Below are 15276 nucleotides of genomic sequence, written 5' to 3'. Positions count from 1 at the left end.
GTATGGAAGACGCAATTGTCCTGGAAACGAGAAAGTTAACGTGGCTGAATCGACGCATTACGGAGTTCATGTACGGTGTAGACGAATACTATTAACATAAACGTTTAGCTTCGTGATCAAGCCTCCTATTCATAATATACACAACTAATCTACACATGCCCTCCTTCCAACAACCTACTCTCCACCCTTCGGCTTCCGCTGTTTCTTAACACTAACCATACTCCTCCTCGGCCTAACCTTCCTATCCCTACTCGCCACATACTTCGGCCCACTAACCGTACTCGCACACATCGGTCGTCTCTGTCCGACAAACTTGCCCAGCGGGCTAAACACTTCCACCTCCGGATAATCCTCCTCCCACTCTGCCATCTTATCCCTCATATCATCTTCGTAGAACTCTTCTTCTAGAACTTCCTCTGCATCCCGCCCTTCCTCTTCCGCGCGGGCAAGTGCAGCGAACTTTCTGCTCTTACGCTCTTCCTCCTCCTTGAGGCGCGTAATGCGGTCGAACTTCGCTTGATTGGGGTCTTTCTTCTCTCGGCCAGATGGCTTCCAGCCTTGAGGTCGCCGGGTCTGCGCACTGACTTCTACCCAGCCTACGCCCTCAATGAGGATATCCGTGCTCCAGACGCGGAAAGGCAAGTTTTCAGGCTTCATCTTGCCTGCCACGGGGGAGGTGACGGGGCCGGCGAGTTTCTTAGTCGCATCCCATTTGAGTTGGAATTTACCGGCTGAGTCCATCTTAGGCCCAACGTGGGGAGCGAGGATAGGGGCGACTTGGAGTTGGCGGTCTGAGGTTTGCGCTTGGTAGTCTATAGCTTTTTCGGTCCGCGTTACGTGCGGGTGGATGGGGACGAAGGGGTGGACGAGGAAGACTAGGTCGGGGGTTGCGGGTGTGATGCGGATTAGTCCGCCGCCGAGGATGAGGGATTGCCCGGGCTTGAGGGTGTAGCGTTCGGAGTTTATGCGGTTCTTCATTACGAGGTCGTCGTGGGCGGCGGGTTGGACAAAGGTTTCCAGGCCGGGGGTTGTGCGGGCGAGGCCGGGGAGGTCGATGAGTTCGCCTCTGTTGTTGCCAAAGGGGATGCGGATTGGAGAGGCGGTTGTTCCGGGGAGTGAGGAGGCGATTGGGAGGACGGGGTATGGTGTGTATGGCTGAGGTGGTGGAAGGAGTGCATCAGGATCGTCGAAATCCTCCTCTTCAGCTTCTTCCTCGAGTTCTGCGGGAGGCTTATGGAGATGTTGTTTGGGTTTAATCTTCAGTCGTTCCGTTTCGGCGTCCTCTTCGGCGAGCAGTGCTTGTACCCGGGTAAGCTCTTCTAGCGATTTTGCGCTGCTGAGCATTGCCTCACGCTCGGCAGCGCTCCGTATCTTGCGCACATCTTGGTAGTCGGCCCCTCGCCCTTTCGGGAAGACAGCCTCAAAGAGGTTCGACTTCCCTACGTTGACCTTGCCAACCATCCAGCCTGCACCTCCGCGCTCCCAGATGTCTTCCTTAACTTGTTTAGTCCACCATCCCCGCTTTGCGCTCACAAGCCGCACGTTGCCCAGTCGCGCGTTCGCGTTCTGTCTCCCGAGCGCATCTCGAAGCACATCTCGGACGTATGGCATCAGAACATCCACCTGCTCTTTCTTTGGCGCAAGCAGGTCAGCCCTCGTGATGATGAAGCTGACCTCTGCAATGCGATCATTGGCGACCCATCCCTTGTGTTTTGCGCGTCGGTTCTGGGTCCGAAGTTTGGGTATCCGTAGAGACGATTGGAGGTTTGGGACTATGGAGAGCGGGAAGTCGGCGGCATCGACGACATGGTAGATGTGGTTGCGGCGGTGGGGCGACTCTGCGATGGTCTGCTGTATGGATTCGACGGTCGGATGATGTATAGGCGATCCTTTGCGGTGGTGCAGAAGGTTGTGGCATCGGTCGCAGACGGGTGTGGACGGCGTCTCGTGGTCTGGCTGTGTTTCGATGCTTTCGTCTTGAAGCCCCAATTCTCCGAGCAGCTCAGGATTCACATTCTTGAGCGCCTTGGTATATACGTCGTCCTCGACAGTAGCCTCTTTTGCCTTTTGGACACCGTCAAGGTACTCCCGTATCGAGTTGCGGTCTACGCCGTAGTACCCGGCCTCTCTCTTGTTGTATATCTGGGATGGCGCACCGCATCCTGGACATGCCCGCGGCAGTGACCTCTGGGTTGAGGATGTGTCTGGTGAGGGATTGCTAGGAGGGGCGTCGCTGGTATCGGTAGGAGCAGAAGTGGCGTTGATTTGATCCTGAGGTGCTACTAAAGTCGAATACTTCTTCAGAGGCTCTTTCTGCGGCGTTCGGCGGTGATGAGAGGCTATGGGCGCTCTGACCAGTGCGGGACAGAGGAAGAGAGGTACCGAGGCCTCATGGTTCAGCAGCGTCCTGGCTTGCCTTAGAGCTGGTCGCATAGTGTACGGGAAGTCTTACTGAATGTCAACCCAGGTCAATTCACCCACGCGACGCGCCCGTTTGCCATGAAAATTAGTGAAGGGCGCCGGAGTTAGCAGGGGTGCCTCGGCTAAGCGAATCGGAGGCGATCGTGGCTGCCCCGAGTCATCGAAGCTCTCCCGCGAAACGGGCGACGGGGAGTTTATTGCTTTTCTGGGGTATTTTGCTCAGACCACCCACTACAATAGTCGACGGGAAGCTCTATCACCCTCTTCTCTCCCTCTACGCTGCCCCTCAACTCCCCTTCCACCCCGCACACAACTCAACCATGCTCGCGTCATCAAGAACGGCGCTGCGCCAGGCGGCGACTAAGCAGCTGTCCCTCAGAACCAGCGTCCGAGCTGTCTCCGCTTGGTCGCAGGTACCGCAGGGTCCTCCAGTAAGTGGCAAAAGCAATTGGGCCCCAGTCGTGTTTCACTAGAGCTAACTGACTCCCAGGATGTAAGTACAGCTCCTGATAAGATAGGCCATACCGTAGCTCACCGCCCCGCCCAAGGCCATTCTAGGTATCACCGAAGCCTTCAAGGCCGACAGCAACCCCAAGAAGATCAACTTGGGTTAGTATAAGCTCTTCAATCCGACATGGAAGGCGCGACTGACATCTATCGACAGGTGTTGGTGCCTACCGTGACGACAAGGGCAAGCCCTACGTCCTGCCATCCGTAAGGGAAGCAGAGGAGAAGATTGTCAAGTCATCGCTCGACAAGGAATACGCCGGCATCACCGGTGTCCCCAACTTCACCAAGGCTGCCCTCAGGCTCGCATACGGCGCCGACTCTACGCCCCTCAACGACGACTGCATCGCCGTCACCCAGACCATCTCCGGTACCGGTGCCCTCCGCATTGGTGGTGCCTTCCTCGAGCGCCACTACCCCGGCGCGAAGGCCATCTACATTCCCACGCCGTCATGGGCCAACCACAACGCTGTCTTCAAGGACTCCGGCCTCAAGGTCGAGAAGTACCGCTACTACAACAAGGACACCATTGGCCTCGACTTTGACGGCATGGTGGCCGACATCAAGGCCATGCCCAAGAACAGCATTGTCCTGCTCCACGCCTGTGCCCACAACCCTACTGGTGTAGACCCTACCGAGGAGCAGTGGATTCAGATCGCTGAGGCTGTCAAGGCTGGCGACCACTACCCCTTCTTCGACATGGCCTACCAGGGCTTTGCCAGTGGTGACACCACCAAGGACGCCTTCGCTCTCCGTCACTTCATCAAGGAGGGTCTCCGCCCCTGCCTGGCTCAGTCTTTCGCCAAGAACATGGGTCTCTACGGCGAGCGTGTTGGTGCTTTCTCCATCGTCTGCGAGTCTGCCGACGAGAAGAAGCGCGTTGACTCTCAGATCAAGATCCTCGTCCGCCCACTGTACTCTAACCCCCCAGTTCACGGTGCCCGCATTGCCTCTGAGATTCTGAACGACGCTTCGCTGAACAAGCAATGGCTTGGTGAGGTCAAGGGCATGGCTGACCGCATCATCACCATGCGTGCCCTCCTCAAGGAGAACCTCGAGAAGCTCGGCAGCAAGCACGACTGGAGCCATATCACCTCCCAGATTGGCATGTTCGCTTACACTGGTCTGACAGCCGAGCAGATGGACAAGCTAGCGAAGGAGGTAAGTCTATGTTTTGCAACCATCTTGACATCAGCAGCGCTAACCGCCATGACAGCACTCAGTCTATGCTACCAAGGACGGCCGTATCTCGGTCGCGGGTATCACCAGCGAGAACGTCGGCCGCCTGGCCGAGGCCATCTACAAGGTCAAGGGTTAGGATCGTCATGACAGTGTTCTACTTCCTTCCGTGATTCAGCGAACCTTGTGACATAACATGGCGCCAGCATTGTACCGTGCAGACAGCATCGGCGGCTAGATTATACAATGAAAAAGCATACGAGAAATGAAACGGCTCACGATCTTACAACCTCCTTCATGCCGTCTTTTGTGTTCTCGGATCGAAGTACCTGATTCGTTCAATTTGGTCGATCCTCCAATCCTTCACCGAAGTCTTGTTCCCACTCAGACTTCACCCACTTTATCCCCACACCCCACGAGTGGTTGGTCCTGTCGTTTGCGAGTTCATCGGTAATATACAGATCATTACCTAGCATAGTATCGCTGGAAACTCGCACAGCACTGTGCAATGACGCTAGTTCCCGTGCGCTGGGACATCGTGATCGCGAATGACAAACGCACGCCTACCTGTCCGGTTTCACTCACTTGCATATGCGGGATACCAAAAGGGTGTTCAAGGCCTACAGGCGGAGCTGCTTCGGTTTGTGTCGTGCCAAGGTCCCCGAAAACAACGAAGCCAAGTTTTGTGTGCTTCACGGTTCGACAAGTTGCGCCGGTACCGCACACCGCATCGTTCAGCAAGTGACCGTACCGATGAAACCGTCACGCTAACTACTCCACTCAGTGACCCTGCAGCTGCGATCCGCAGGTTCCTTGTCCTGCACGCCTGCATCACGAACGCTGATCCCAGACGCCTCTACGCACTATTGCTTCCGTCATCCGTAGCCCCTGCTCCAGCAACAGGAAAGTATCGAAGCTTTGCAGCTCGGAGGAGGCCGGACGAACGAGCATGATTCAGGTGCATTGCAGGTTTCTGCGAGAAAAGAGGTCAGGGTCCAAGGTGCATGCCTGTCTGTGGAGTGAGTGCCCGGGCCTATGGCGTTTACTCGTTTCCAAGACGCATGTGCTGGCAAAGGTTGGAATTATCTTAATAGGACCTCTACACGGCCGTTGAGAGCGCGCAACGCATGGAATCCAACGGCGACCTGTCGAGGTATTTGTGCGCGGTACATGCTGCTAGCCCAACCCAGCAAATGAGTTTTCAGGGTCCGGGTGAGCATGCACGATGACGATGGCTGGCGGAGTGACGTCGTTGTTCTCACGACGAAAACCAACCCTCGTCTTTCTTTATATTCGTACGCTGGCACCCCGCCCTGCCCCCTTCCAACAGCGGGAAATGGCAGTTTTTCGAACGCTTCCAGGCCTTCTTGGCGCCCTGTCAACCGCACTCATTTTCCAGTCTTTGCGCACTCCATGGTCTGCTCTGCCGACGGGACAAAGCGGTGCGAGCGAGGGTCGCAACTAGCCCCATCAGCCGCAGAAGATACCACGGTGCGGGCAAGCTGCCAGGTCAGAGGGCAGACTCCACACACGACCCGGGCGCGTTACCTTACTTTTGGCCGGGCAGCCGATGAGGGCGATGGGGGGCATGGTCGCCAGTCAGCCGCTGGAAGAGGGCAGAGTTGGCTCTGTGACAGGCGATCCACGGCGAGTGAAGGCTGCCGATTGACGTCGAGGTATCCACCCACATATAGCGAGGCCTTATTTCTGTGCCTATGATTCCGTGGCCCCCCTCTTTTGTGGTGATGCAAACATCGCCAATCTCACTTCTAGAACCCTCGCGGCTGTATATGAGCAGCGTGCCCGTGACCACCAGTGCCACAAATTGCTTTCTTCTTATCTCACCGACTCGACGTGTCGTCCCAATCTACCGCGAACAGGATAGCTTTGTCGCTTCCCTCGGCAGCCGCTTCCGTCGAGACTATAGCGACTAAACGAGCAGAGGGGTTGACTAGACTAAGAGGGCTTCTGTACGTAGTAGTTCGGTGGGCAGCGTAGCAGTCACACTCACATCTCCCACTCTACCCTGCGTCCCGAGACATTGCCCTCTGCAGAAGACAGCAGCTCTAACAACGGCGCTCACAGCAACAACGGGCCGACCCTTTCGTCATCCACTAAGCCCCATCGAGCCGCAGCCAGTGAATCGGACAGCCGCACGGCCCACTACTGAGGCGCGAAAAAATATCCGTCACCGTCGCGCCACGAGCATTGAAGCGCTGCGACGCCAGTACACGAAGGTGTCGACAGCATCCCGCGAGGTTGAAGAGCGCTTCCCGTAAATCGGATTTGCTGTTGCGTCCTGTTCAGCATGTCGGTTACCGACGACAAGGTTCGTGCTGCCCCTCCATGTCCTGCCTGCCTGCTCCTGCCTGGCCCCTCCATGTCTGCAATTCTCCGCACGTGTCATCCGCCTGCTGTCTCAGCTACACCATCGCAACACGCGCCTATCTATAGCTCAACCTCCTAACCTAAAACTCCCCCCGCAGAACGGCGACATCATGTCGATCCCTGGCGCCGAGGACCAGATCGACCCAGCCACCTTTGAGCAGATTCTCGAGATGGACGAGGACGAGGTCGAGCGCGAGTTCAGCAAAAGCATCGTCTACGACTTCTTTGGCCAGGCCGACCAGACCTTCAAGAAGATGGACAAGGAGCTGTGAGTGCCCCATGCGCGCCCTGCGATATGCGCGCGACGACTAACGCCACCCAGCGAGAAGAAGGAGGGCAAGTACCTCAAGGAGCTTAGTGAGCTAGGCCACTTCCTCAAGGGCTCGTCCGCCACGCTCGGCCTCACCAAAGTCAAAGACTCGTGCGAGAAGATCCAACACTACGGCCAGCTCAAGGACGACGCGGGCACCAAGGACATAACAGAGGAGAAGGCGCAGGAGAACCTGGCCAAGATCATCAAGCAGGCAAAGACGGAGTTCACCGACGTCAAGGAAATCCTGAAGAAGTTCTACCAGGACGAGGGCGACGAGGAGGAGGCGGAAGAGGAAGCCGCGCCCTCTCCTACTGCGGCAAAGAAATAGAGACCGCGTCAGCCAGAGCTACGGCGCGAGCACACCAGTCTCGCACTCGCCACGCTCAGCTGGGAGGAGTCGGTATCGGTAGCAGCCAAGTCTAGGACCGTACGCTTCACGGAGCGACTATTGCGACTCCGGGCTCTCCGCTCTACCGCGACACGTCCTCATCCTTGACGAACTTTCTCCTGCGCGACATTCCACCATCTCACGTTCCTAGGAGCGCTTTTTGTGTACATGCCGTCATCGGGTCAGCGAGGAAATTCCAGTACTCTACATAGCTTGCCCTCAATTTGTCTATTTGGTTCCATCGCACTTGCATAGATTACGAATGAATGTTAACTCTCCCTATCGTCATGATGAATGTGTTGTTGCGCCAGCGCAGAGTAACACTTCACATGATCGCATTGCAGCTGTAAATACTTTAAACAAGTATCATCCATTGAAACTAATACCATGCTAACCCCTCTCCGAACTATACACTCTGTGACATGGAACGTTCCTCAGCCCTACGGGTGAAGGGCCGAACGTGTGCCCAGCGGCGGCGCATGTCACTCACCCCACCTTCGGGACCTACGTCACTCTTCGCACATGGCGTTGCCGAACTTGGTGTTGCGTCTGATAGGTTGGAAAGCACGCTTTGATAGGCTCAAGACCGCGCCCCATGAAAAGTCAACACCATGAGTGGTTCCATCGTCAGGCCCTTTCTCGGTTCCGCCGTCGTAGTGTGGTAGTCTTGCCGGTGCTGCCGTGGGATCATGTGGCGTTTGGTTCGGCGCGCCTAGAATCGCTCTTTCCTTGCCGTGTACCATTCATTTAGTTGCTCCCTGCGCTTCGAGCGCCTTCCTTGTCTTCTCATGCTCTTTGCGGCGGTCTTGCATCGAGCTGCGCCTGGACCAATCAGCCGACGCACTACTGTTACTACCGCTATTGCGCACTCCACTCGTTGCCTAGCAAAGAACAGAGCAGCTAGGAAAGCCCAATACGTTCATTCAGATCAGATTTCCTCTGTCGGATTTCACACCACATCACCAATCATGGGCAAAAAGAAGTCAAAAGGCGAATACAACGACTTCCTAGACGGCGAGAAGCTGCGCGACAACACCGAGATCAGGACGACATTACAGGACTTTGCATCCCGAGACATCCCATCACCATCAGTACAAAAAGATCAGAAAGACAGCAAGAAACCAGGCAAAGGCGGCGCAAAGAAACCACAACTCACCCACTTCCTCTGTCTCCCCCTAGTCACCGACTCAAGCCGCCCGCAACTCCAGCAAAGACTCGAAAACTTCAAAGAAGAGCTATCAAAAGATGGACCCGTCCCTACGAAAGCCGTCCGCCCAGTCGGCACCCTGCACCTCACCCTGGGCGTAATGAGTCTCTCTCCGCAGCAACTATCCTCAGCGCAAGAATACCTTTCAGACCTCGACCTGCACACCCTCCTACGCGACATAACCCACCTCCGCGTCGCAGAAGCCGCCGCCGAAAGCGGCGAGATAGCCGAGAACCTCAATGCCGCAGCCATGCCCGACACAGACGCTCTGACAATCAACCTAGAATCCTTGGTTCCGATGCAAGCGCCGCATAAAACGAGTATCCTGTATGCGGAACCGAGGGATGTGTCGCAGCGACTGCAGCCGTTTGCGCAGACGTTAAGAGAGAGGTTTACGGGGATGGGGTTGTTGGTTGAGGATACCAGGCCGTTGAGATTGCATGCTACGGTGCTGAATACGATTTATGCGAAGCCGAAGGGGGGAGGGGGGAGGGGGAGGAGCAAGAGTGGGATGGTGAAAGATGGGTTGAGGCACATGGAACATAGGGTTTCGCCGAATCATCGTCATGAGAATGGGGTGGATGGTCAGACTGGGAACACGGACGCCAATGGCCAGGATGGAAATGAAGAAGATGGCGCGTCGACAGCAGGATCTGTAGATGGTAATGCTGTTGAAACTTCACCAGCAGATCCGACTCGTCCGACCGGTGAAGGACACGGTCCAGATGGCAAGAGCTGGATGCGCTTTGACGCCCGCAATCTGATTGAGAAGTACAAGGGGTTTGTCTGGGCGGAGGGTGTCAGGGTGGATAGAGTCTATATCTGTAAGATGGGCGCGAAGAAGATTTGGAGTGGGGGTGCGGAAGGACAGGGAGAGGTGGTGGATGAACGGTATGAGGTTGTTTGTGAGAAGGAGATATTTTGATTGGAAGATGGTACGCAGTGTTTGCGTGGAATTGATGTATGGCGTTCTCGAAGAGAAGAGTTTAGCGTATGAACTGGCGTTTAACGGCGTTGACATGCATTAGAGGAAGATAGAGACGCTTTAGCAGTCTGCATAGCTATCATGGCAGTGGTTTCACGACAGTCTCTTCATCCACAGCAATATCCCCCATTTCCTCAGCAAAAGCCTTAACCCTCGCCAACCTACCCACCACAGCTTTGATCAACGGCCATTTATCACATCCGAGCACAAACACCCCCCACAACTGCGCCTGCAACACCTGTGGCACGAGACACACATCCGCCATACTCAATTCATCGCCCACACTATACCTACCCCCACACTTCGCCATCATAGCCTCGTAGGCATCAAACCCCTCATCCAATTTCATTCTGATCAATTCCAAGCGCCCCTCCTCCGTCGCCTTCGCAACCTCACACAACCTTACCCCATTCCCCCGATTCGCAAAAGGAAACATATCCTGCGTCACCACCGCAACCAGCTCCCTCACCCGTGCTCTCTCCTCCCTGTTACCCACCAGCGGCATCAAAGGACATGCCCCCGGAAACATCTCGTCCAGATACTCTAGTATAGCAGTTGATTGCGTGAGCACAAAGCGTTGTTTAGTAGAGTGGCCTGGTGTGGTGACTTCGTGAATTAGAGTGGGAACAGCGCCGCTGGGGTTTATGGCCAGGTACTGTTTTGTGCCAATGGAGGTGCGTGTGTATTTCTCCACGTCGTGGTAGAGGACATTGGGGACCTTTTTCAGGGAAAGCGCGATGCGGACGCGGCGTGCACAGGAGGAGCCCGTGCGGTTGTAGAGGTGGTATGTTGATACTGTAGATGTGGACGATTGGCGGCGGGGTTCTGGCATTATGTGGGGATTTGTTCTTGAATTATACGAGTGAGGTCTTGATATAATGTTCGAATTGGAAAAGATGTGACTTTTGAGGATCGACGAGAGTGAAAGGTGGGCTAAGGCACTAGGTAGTAACGAGCTAGCGCCCCGCTCCTACCGCTACTTTACTGCACCTACTCCCGTCGCGTCTTCTCTTAGCCGTTCCTCCAAGCCACACCACACAAGCTCGACGAATGTCATGCTACCGCCGATTGATCCCGTGGTCCTGCAGCGCAATCCCAACTTTGAGATATTGTACAAGGATCTTTGCACAAGGAAGCTTAATTCGAATGGCTCATCGAGGGATACGAAGAAGCAGCGAGTGCATGATGAGATACGGAAGGTAAGGATTTCTATATTTTCACTATTGAGAAGGCATTCAGGTCGTTACTCTACTCCTAATTCCGTACTTTAGACACGCGATTCGGCAATCCAATCCTTTGTTTGTTTACAGTCCTGGTATCATGCCTTTGCTCAACCACAAGGTCATCTTTGAAATCTCCTTACAGACCTTTGGCCTGTACACAAGATTATGGCTTGGTATTGACCATACATACTGACATGACCCCAGACCCTGACCTCCGCCCTTACAACTCTCCACACAACGCAGATACTCACAACATCGCTCTCAACCCTTCCATCAAAAGCCACCGATCTTCCACCAGATCTACACGCAGTTACAGAAACCGTAACCGCGCAACTAAACGGCCAAGTTCCCGCATCCGACCTCGATGTATTGTCCGAAGACATCGAGTTCTTCCACTCAAACATCGCTCCCATCGCCTCAGCTCTATCAACCCAATTCACCAACATAGCCGACTACCTCTGCCGCATCGCGTCGCCAATATCTCCCCCACCTATCTCATCCCTCCACAGCACTTCTCTAGCCCTCAAAACCTCTGCCTTGGATACACTACCTAGCGAATTACAAGCCGCACACACCCATCTAACAACCACGCTAACCACTCTCCTCTCCACACACTCAACCCTCCTCAGCACAAGCATCAAAATCCTCGAGCAAACCCAACAAGGCGCTCTAGCCCGGCACACCAAATCTTCCGCCGAGCTCCTGCAGACAAAAGCCATCTTACTCGGTCTGCAAGCTAAAACGCACTCGTTGCTGCACCCCCCGCCTGCAGAGTTTGTCGATGCATTGAAGGAGTTTAGGAAAGGGTTGGGTGGGGGTAAGAGGGCGCTTTGGGATCGCGAGGCGTTGGCGAGACGGGAGTTGGAGTTGTATGGGAAGGCTGGGGAGAAGGGGATGAGGGACTTGGCGAAGAGGAAGGAGGGGTTGCTTAAAGAGGCGGAGAGGGTTGAGGCTGAGATAAAGAAGTTGGAGAAAGGGCTGTGATGGGATGGTGTTTTGGTGACGAGGGGATTCGTCTTCATGGGACTTAGTGCTTGTTGTATGCTTGTTTGATTGAACGTTGTATTCGAGGTTCGCGCTCGATCAGGTTATGTATCAAAGCGTACCAAAACAGCAGACGCCGTCAATGCTTCAACACAAACTCCATGCTCAACGCCAGCAACACCAAGCAAACGCACACGAAAAGCGCCTGAAAACAAATCATCCAGATGATAGTACAGCCCAACCCGCAACTACATAACCGTGCAATTCTCCTCCTGTTGCTTCTGATTCGTCCGACTAAGACGTTCACGCTTCATCTGCACTTTACTTCCACCACGCTTAAGTTCCTCAAGACGTTCTTGAGCTTTGGGGAATTTGTATGCTGTCAAAAACGTTAGCTTTCCACTCTCCTTTGTGATCAGAAACTTTCAAGACATACCTGCAGCCCGTCCATACCACCGTTTCGCCTCATCCAAACTGCGCGGGCAGCCTATACCCACTTCAGTGAAGTAGCCCATAGCGAACAGCGCCTTTGGCAGTGGCGGTTCCGCGCACGCTGCTTTCCTTGCCCAGAGATAGGCTTCGGTGTCGCTTTGTTCGAGGATGCCCGATGTACCTGTTAGGTACCAGCCTGAGAGTGCGAGTTCACTCTGGTGTTCCTCCTGGGCAGCGGCTTTGGTATACCAAGCAATGCTGGTACGTGCGTCGATTGGACAGCCCAGGAGCCCGTATTCGTAAGCTTGACCAAGACGGAATTGAGAGAACTTGTAGCCGAGATCAGCGGCTTGGTGGAAGAGCTGTAGCGCGTAGGCTTCGTCGCGTATGACGCGTTCGTTGCCGGTTTGCGCTTCGTAGATGAGGGCCAATTCGTGGAGTGCGTGCGGGTTGTCGCGATCGGCTAGACTAGCGGCTCGTTTGAGCATGTTGATGGCTTCACCGAAGTTCTTCTGTTGGCCCAGGAGTCCCTTGAGGAGAATCATGCCCATCTTGTACATAGCAGGGGGGTCGCCCAACGCGGCGGCACGTCGGTACCACTGGACGGCTTTGAGGGGATCCTTCTTGGTACCACCGCCTTCTTCGTGACCCATCTCGCAGCAGACAGCTGTGCGGTATGCACTTGCGGCATGGCCTCCTTTGGCGGCTGATTGATAGAGCGTGAATGCCTCTTTGGTGTCCACCTGCAAACCAAGCCCTCCTGATCCGTAGCAATCGGCAAGGTAGAACATGGCATCCGGTGAGCCATTGCTGACTAGCTTCTTAATGATTTTGTGGGCTTCTAGGATGAACTTCTCTCGGTTCTTGTTCTTCGTCCTGGAGTCGGCTGTGCCTCCTTCATCGGCGAGTACGCTCGATGCTTCGACGAGCTTCTTCGATAGTTTCAGACCCGTAGGAATGTCATTGGGGTTTTGCTTCCACGTGTTGCGTAACCTGTTTAGCTCGTCGTAAGTTACCGGATGAGGTGCCGCGCCTGTTCCACTATGACGCTGTGTCGAAGATTGTTGGCTTTCAATACTGGGGCGTCCAGGCTCACTGTTATATTGTCTGACAGGCGGCGGTCTTGCGTTCTGAGGCGCCTGAGGCTGGTTTGCTTGTGGTTGCTGCCGCGGTGGCTGCTGCATAAGGCCTTGTCGCACAGGCATGGGGTGAGCTGGCAACGCGTCTGGATTCGACGGTGGCTGGGTAGTGCCAGGTCTTCTACCCATAGGATCGCTTGGGTTTCGTCCCGGTGCAGGTGCAGCTGTTCCTGGTCGTTGGATAGGGTGTCCGGGTGCGGGCGATCCGAAGTTCCTGTTCATGCTTGGTGGCGGTTCAGAGTATGTAGTCTCATCCGAGTACACCCTTTGGGGCCCTGGAGGGGGCGCTCCATATCGTGGGTCGAAGTTAGGCGGCTGTCCACGCATTGGGCCTTGGTTGGGTGGTCCCCCTTGCATGCCATCACCCGTCATTCCCCTCTGAGGCGGCCCTCGTCCCCGGACACCGTTGGGAAGACCATTGTGGGGCGCAAAGCCAGTGTTTGCCCTTGACGGACCTGGCATTGGGGGAGCATCTGCTGCCATTTCATGCACGCCATTCGCATACTGCCCGTTGAGGTCTGGCTGTGATCGACTTCGCTGCATCTGGCCCTGAGGGTTGCCGGATCCTGGGTTCATAGGAGCAGGCGGTGAGGCATAGCGCGTATCGTTAGATGGAGTCAGGTGGTTGTCGATTGAATCACCTCTGCGATGCTTGTTGTTGGTCTCTGGGATGGCATCGAAGTTGGGCATGTCCATCGCAGCGTCGCCCTGCCCGTAGTAGTCATCGTAGAAGTCGTCCAGTGCGGGTTCGCCACCCTGAGCCTGTTGCTGCTGAATTGGCGCTTGACGCTGGTCTTGCTGCCGGTATTGGATTGGTGGTTGCTGTTGCGGCGCCTGGGGCATAGGAGGCCTATGACCCTGCTGCATCGGTGGCCCGTTTTGCCTCGTCCCACCCGCAGTTGAAGGCCTGGGAGGAATGTGATCTGGCGATGCAGGGCCATAGTAGCCGGAAACAGCACCAGGCTCAGCGAACTCTTGCTGACCGTTATATCCACCCTGATTTCCATTTGGTAGTGTCTGGGGCATTGTCACGGATCGCTGTGTGTTCGGACCGAAAGCTCGCGACATCGGGTCTGATGTGCGATGTGGTTGCTGTCCTCGACTGGGATCGGCGTTCATGGGGGGTGGTCGCTGTCCGGGCGGCATGCGATTAGGGGCATTGCGTTGACCCTGGCCTTCGAAATGTCCCGAGTCCTGCCGCGGGTTGGGTATTGACCTCTGCTGTGGTGGGCCGCGGTTTTGTGGTGGCATAGGCTGTCCTCGCCCAGATGGGCCCGTAGGCTTTGGTTGCCCTCCGCCATCTTTGATGTTCATCTGTGCCATGCCCTTTTCGATAGGCTTCCCGCCAGCTTGCGGTGGCTTTTGCGAAGGAAACGTCGGAAACGGGTTGTCGTAGGCAAGAGTCTTGGGTGATGTTGGGTTGAAGAGGGAGCGGTCGAGGCCTGTCAGTGGTGATTAGTGGACTGTATTATGACGAAGGTCGGTAATGCTATGTCTTGTCGTTATGAGTGAATCGGGATGTCGGGACATACCTGGTGGTCTCTGGACACCTCGTCCATTTTGTGTGTTGATGGGTGGCGCATTCCCCTGACCTGTCGGTCGGCTTCGGGGATCCTGCTGTTGTGGTGGTGGTCGTTGTCGCGGCGGCTCATTGTAGGCCTGTTGCTGAGGACGCTGACCCTGAGGAGGCGGTCTCCGTCCTGGGTTCTGTGGGGGCGACTGCTGGTAGTGCTGGTCGCTGTAGGCCTCCTCCTGATAGTACTGGTCTTGCGGCGGTGGTCTGCGGCGCTGATCTGGTTGGGCTGCCCTCGAGTGCCCATTCACGTCCTGATAGCCGCCGTGCTGCTGCACGTTGTCCCATCCTCCCTGCTGGTCATAGTGTCCGTTGTTCCATTGCTCGTGGCCGCCCTGGTCATAGCCGTAATCGTAGTCGTAGTATTGTTGCTGGTCGTGTTGAATATCGTAATTCTGGTATTGCTGCTGCTGCCTCTGCTGTGGCCTGCCTTGGTCGTAGTACTGCTGCTGCTGCTGCTGTTGCGGCTGCGCGTAATGATCGTAGTGTTGTTGGTGCGCCATGCTTGCGGCGTTATCGGAGAAGCCTGACCCGAGG

The 15276-nt window shown here is 55.5% G+C and overlaps 6 protein-coding genes across 6 annotated transcripts; 4 read left to right on the top strand and 2 right to left on the bottom strand.

Moving 5' to 3' along the window:
- Window positions 1–174: 174 nt before the first annotated feature.
- On the bottom strand, window positions 175–2433 carry J4E84_001510 (uncharacterized protein; the record flags this gene model as incomplete). Its single annotated transcript, XM_049384142.1, has 1 exon — window positions 175–2433. The coding sequence occupies one exon, from the start codon at window positions 2431–2433 to the stop codon at window positions 175–177; it is 2259 nt and encodes a 752-aa protein (XP_049247498.1).
- A 308-nt stretch (window positions 2434–2741) lies between these two features.
- GOT2 (Aspartate aminotransferase, mitochondrial) lies at window positions 2742–4246 on the top strand (the record flags this gene model as incomplete). Its single annotated transcript, XM_049384141.1, has 4 exons — window positions 2742–2852; window positions 2952–3030; window positions 3086–4089; window positions 4145–4246. The coding sequence occupies 4 exons, from the start codon at window positions 2742–2744 to the stop codon at window positions 4244–4246; spliced, it is 1296 nt and encodes a 431-aa protein (XP_049247497.1).
- A 2169-nt stretch (window positions 4247–6415) lies between these two features.
- On the top strand, window positions 6416–7136 carry J4E84_001508 (uncharacterized protein; the record flags this gene model as incomplete). Its single annotated transcript, XM_049384140.1, has 3 exons — window positions 6416–6436; window positions 6594–6763; window positions 6818–7136. 3 exons carry the CDS (start codon window positions 6416–6418, stop codon window positions 7134–7136), a joined length of 510 nt encoding a protein of 169 aa, XP_049247496.1.
- Window positions 7137–8164: 1028 nt separating this feature from the next.
- J4E84_001507 (uncharacterized protein) lies at window positions 8165–9328 on the top strand (the record flags this gene model as incomplete). Its single annotated transcript, XM_049384139.1, has 1 exon — window positions 8165–9328. One exon carries the CDS (start codon window positions 8165–8167, stop codon window positions 9326–9328), a length of 1164 nt encoding a protein of 387 aa, XP_049247495.1.
- A 1115-nt stretch (window positions 9329–10443) lies between these two features.
- J4E84_001506 (uncharacterized protein) lies at window positions 10444–11595 on the top strand (the record flags this gene model as incomplete). Its single annotated transcript, XM_049384138.1, has 2 exons — window positions 10444–10587; window positions 10816–11595. 2 exons carry the CDS (start codon window positions 10444–10446, stop codon window positions 11593–11595), a joined length of 924 nt encoding a protein of 307 aa, XP_049247494.1.
- Window positions 11596–11843: 248 nt separating this feature from the next.
- J4E84_001505 (uncharacterized protein) lies at window positions 11844–15242 on the bottom strand (the record flags this gene model as incomplete). Its single annotated transcript, XM_049384137.1, has 3 exons — window positions 11844–11974; window positions 12032–14608; window positions 14699–15242. 3 exons carry the CDS (start codon window positions 15240–15242, stop codon window positions 11844–11846), a joined length of 3252 nt encoding a protein of 1083 aa, XP_049247493.1.
- Window positions 15243–15276: the final 34 nt, after the last annotated feature.

The sequence above is a fragment of the Alternaria hordeiaustralica genome (genome assembly GCF_023758085.1).
Source record: "Alternaria hordeiaustralica strain BMP 2776 chromosome Unknown scaffold_2, whole genome shotgun sequence".
Classification (NCBI taxonomy): domain Eukaryota; kingdom Fungi; phylum Ascomycota; class Dothideomycetes; order Pleosporales; family Pleosporaceae; genus Alternaria; species Alternaria hordeiaustralica.
Note: the sequence above shows the minus strand (reverse complement) of the source record. Positions and strands in the feature narration are given on the sequence as shown.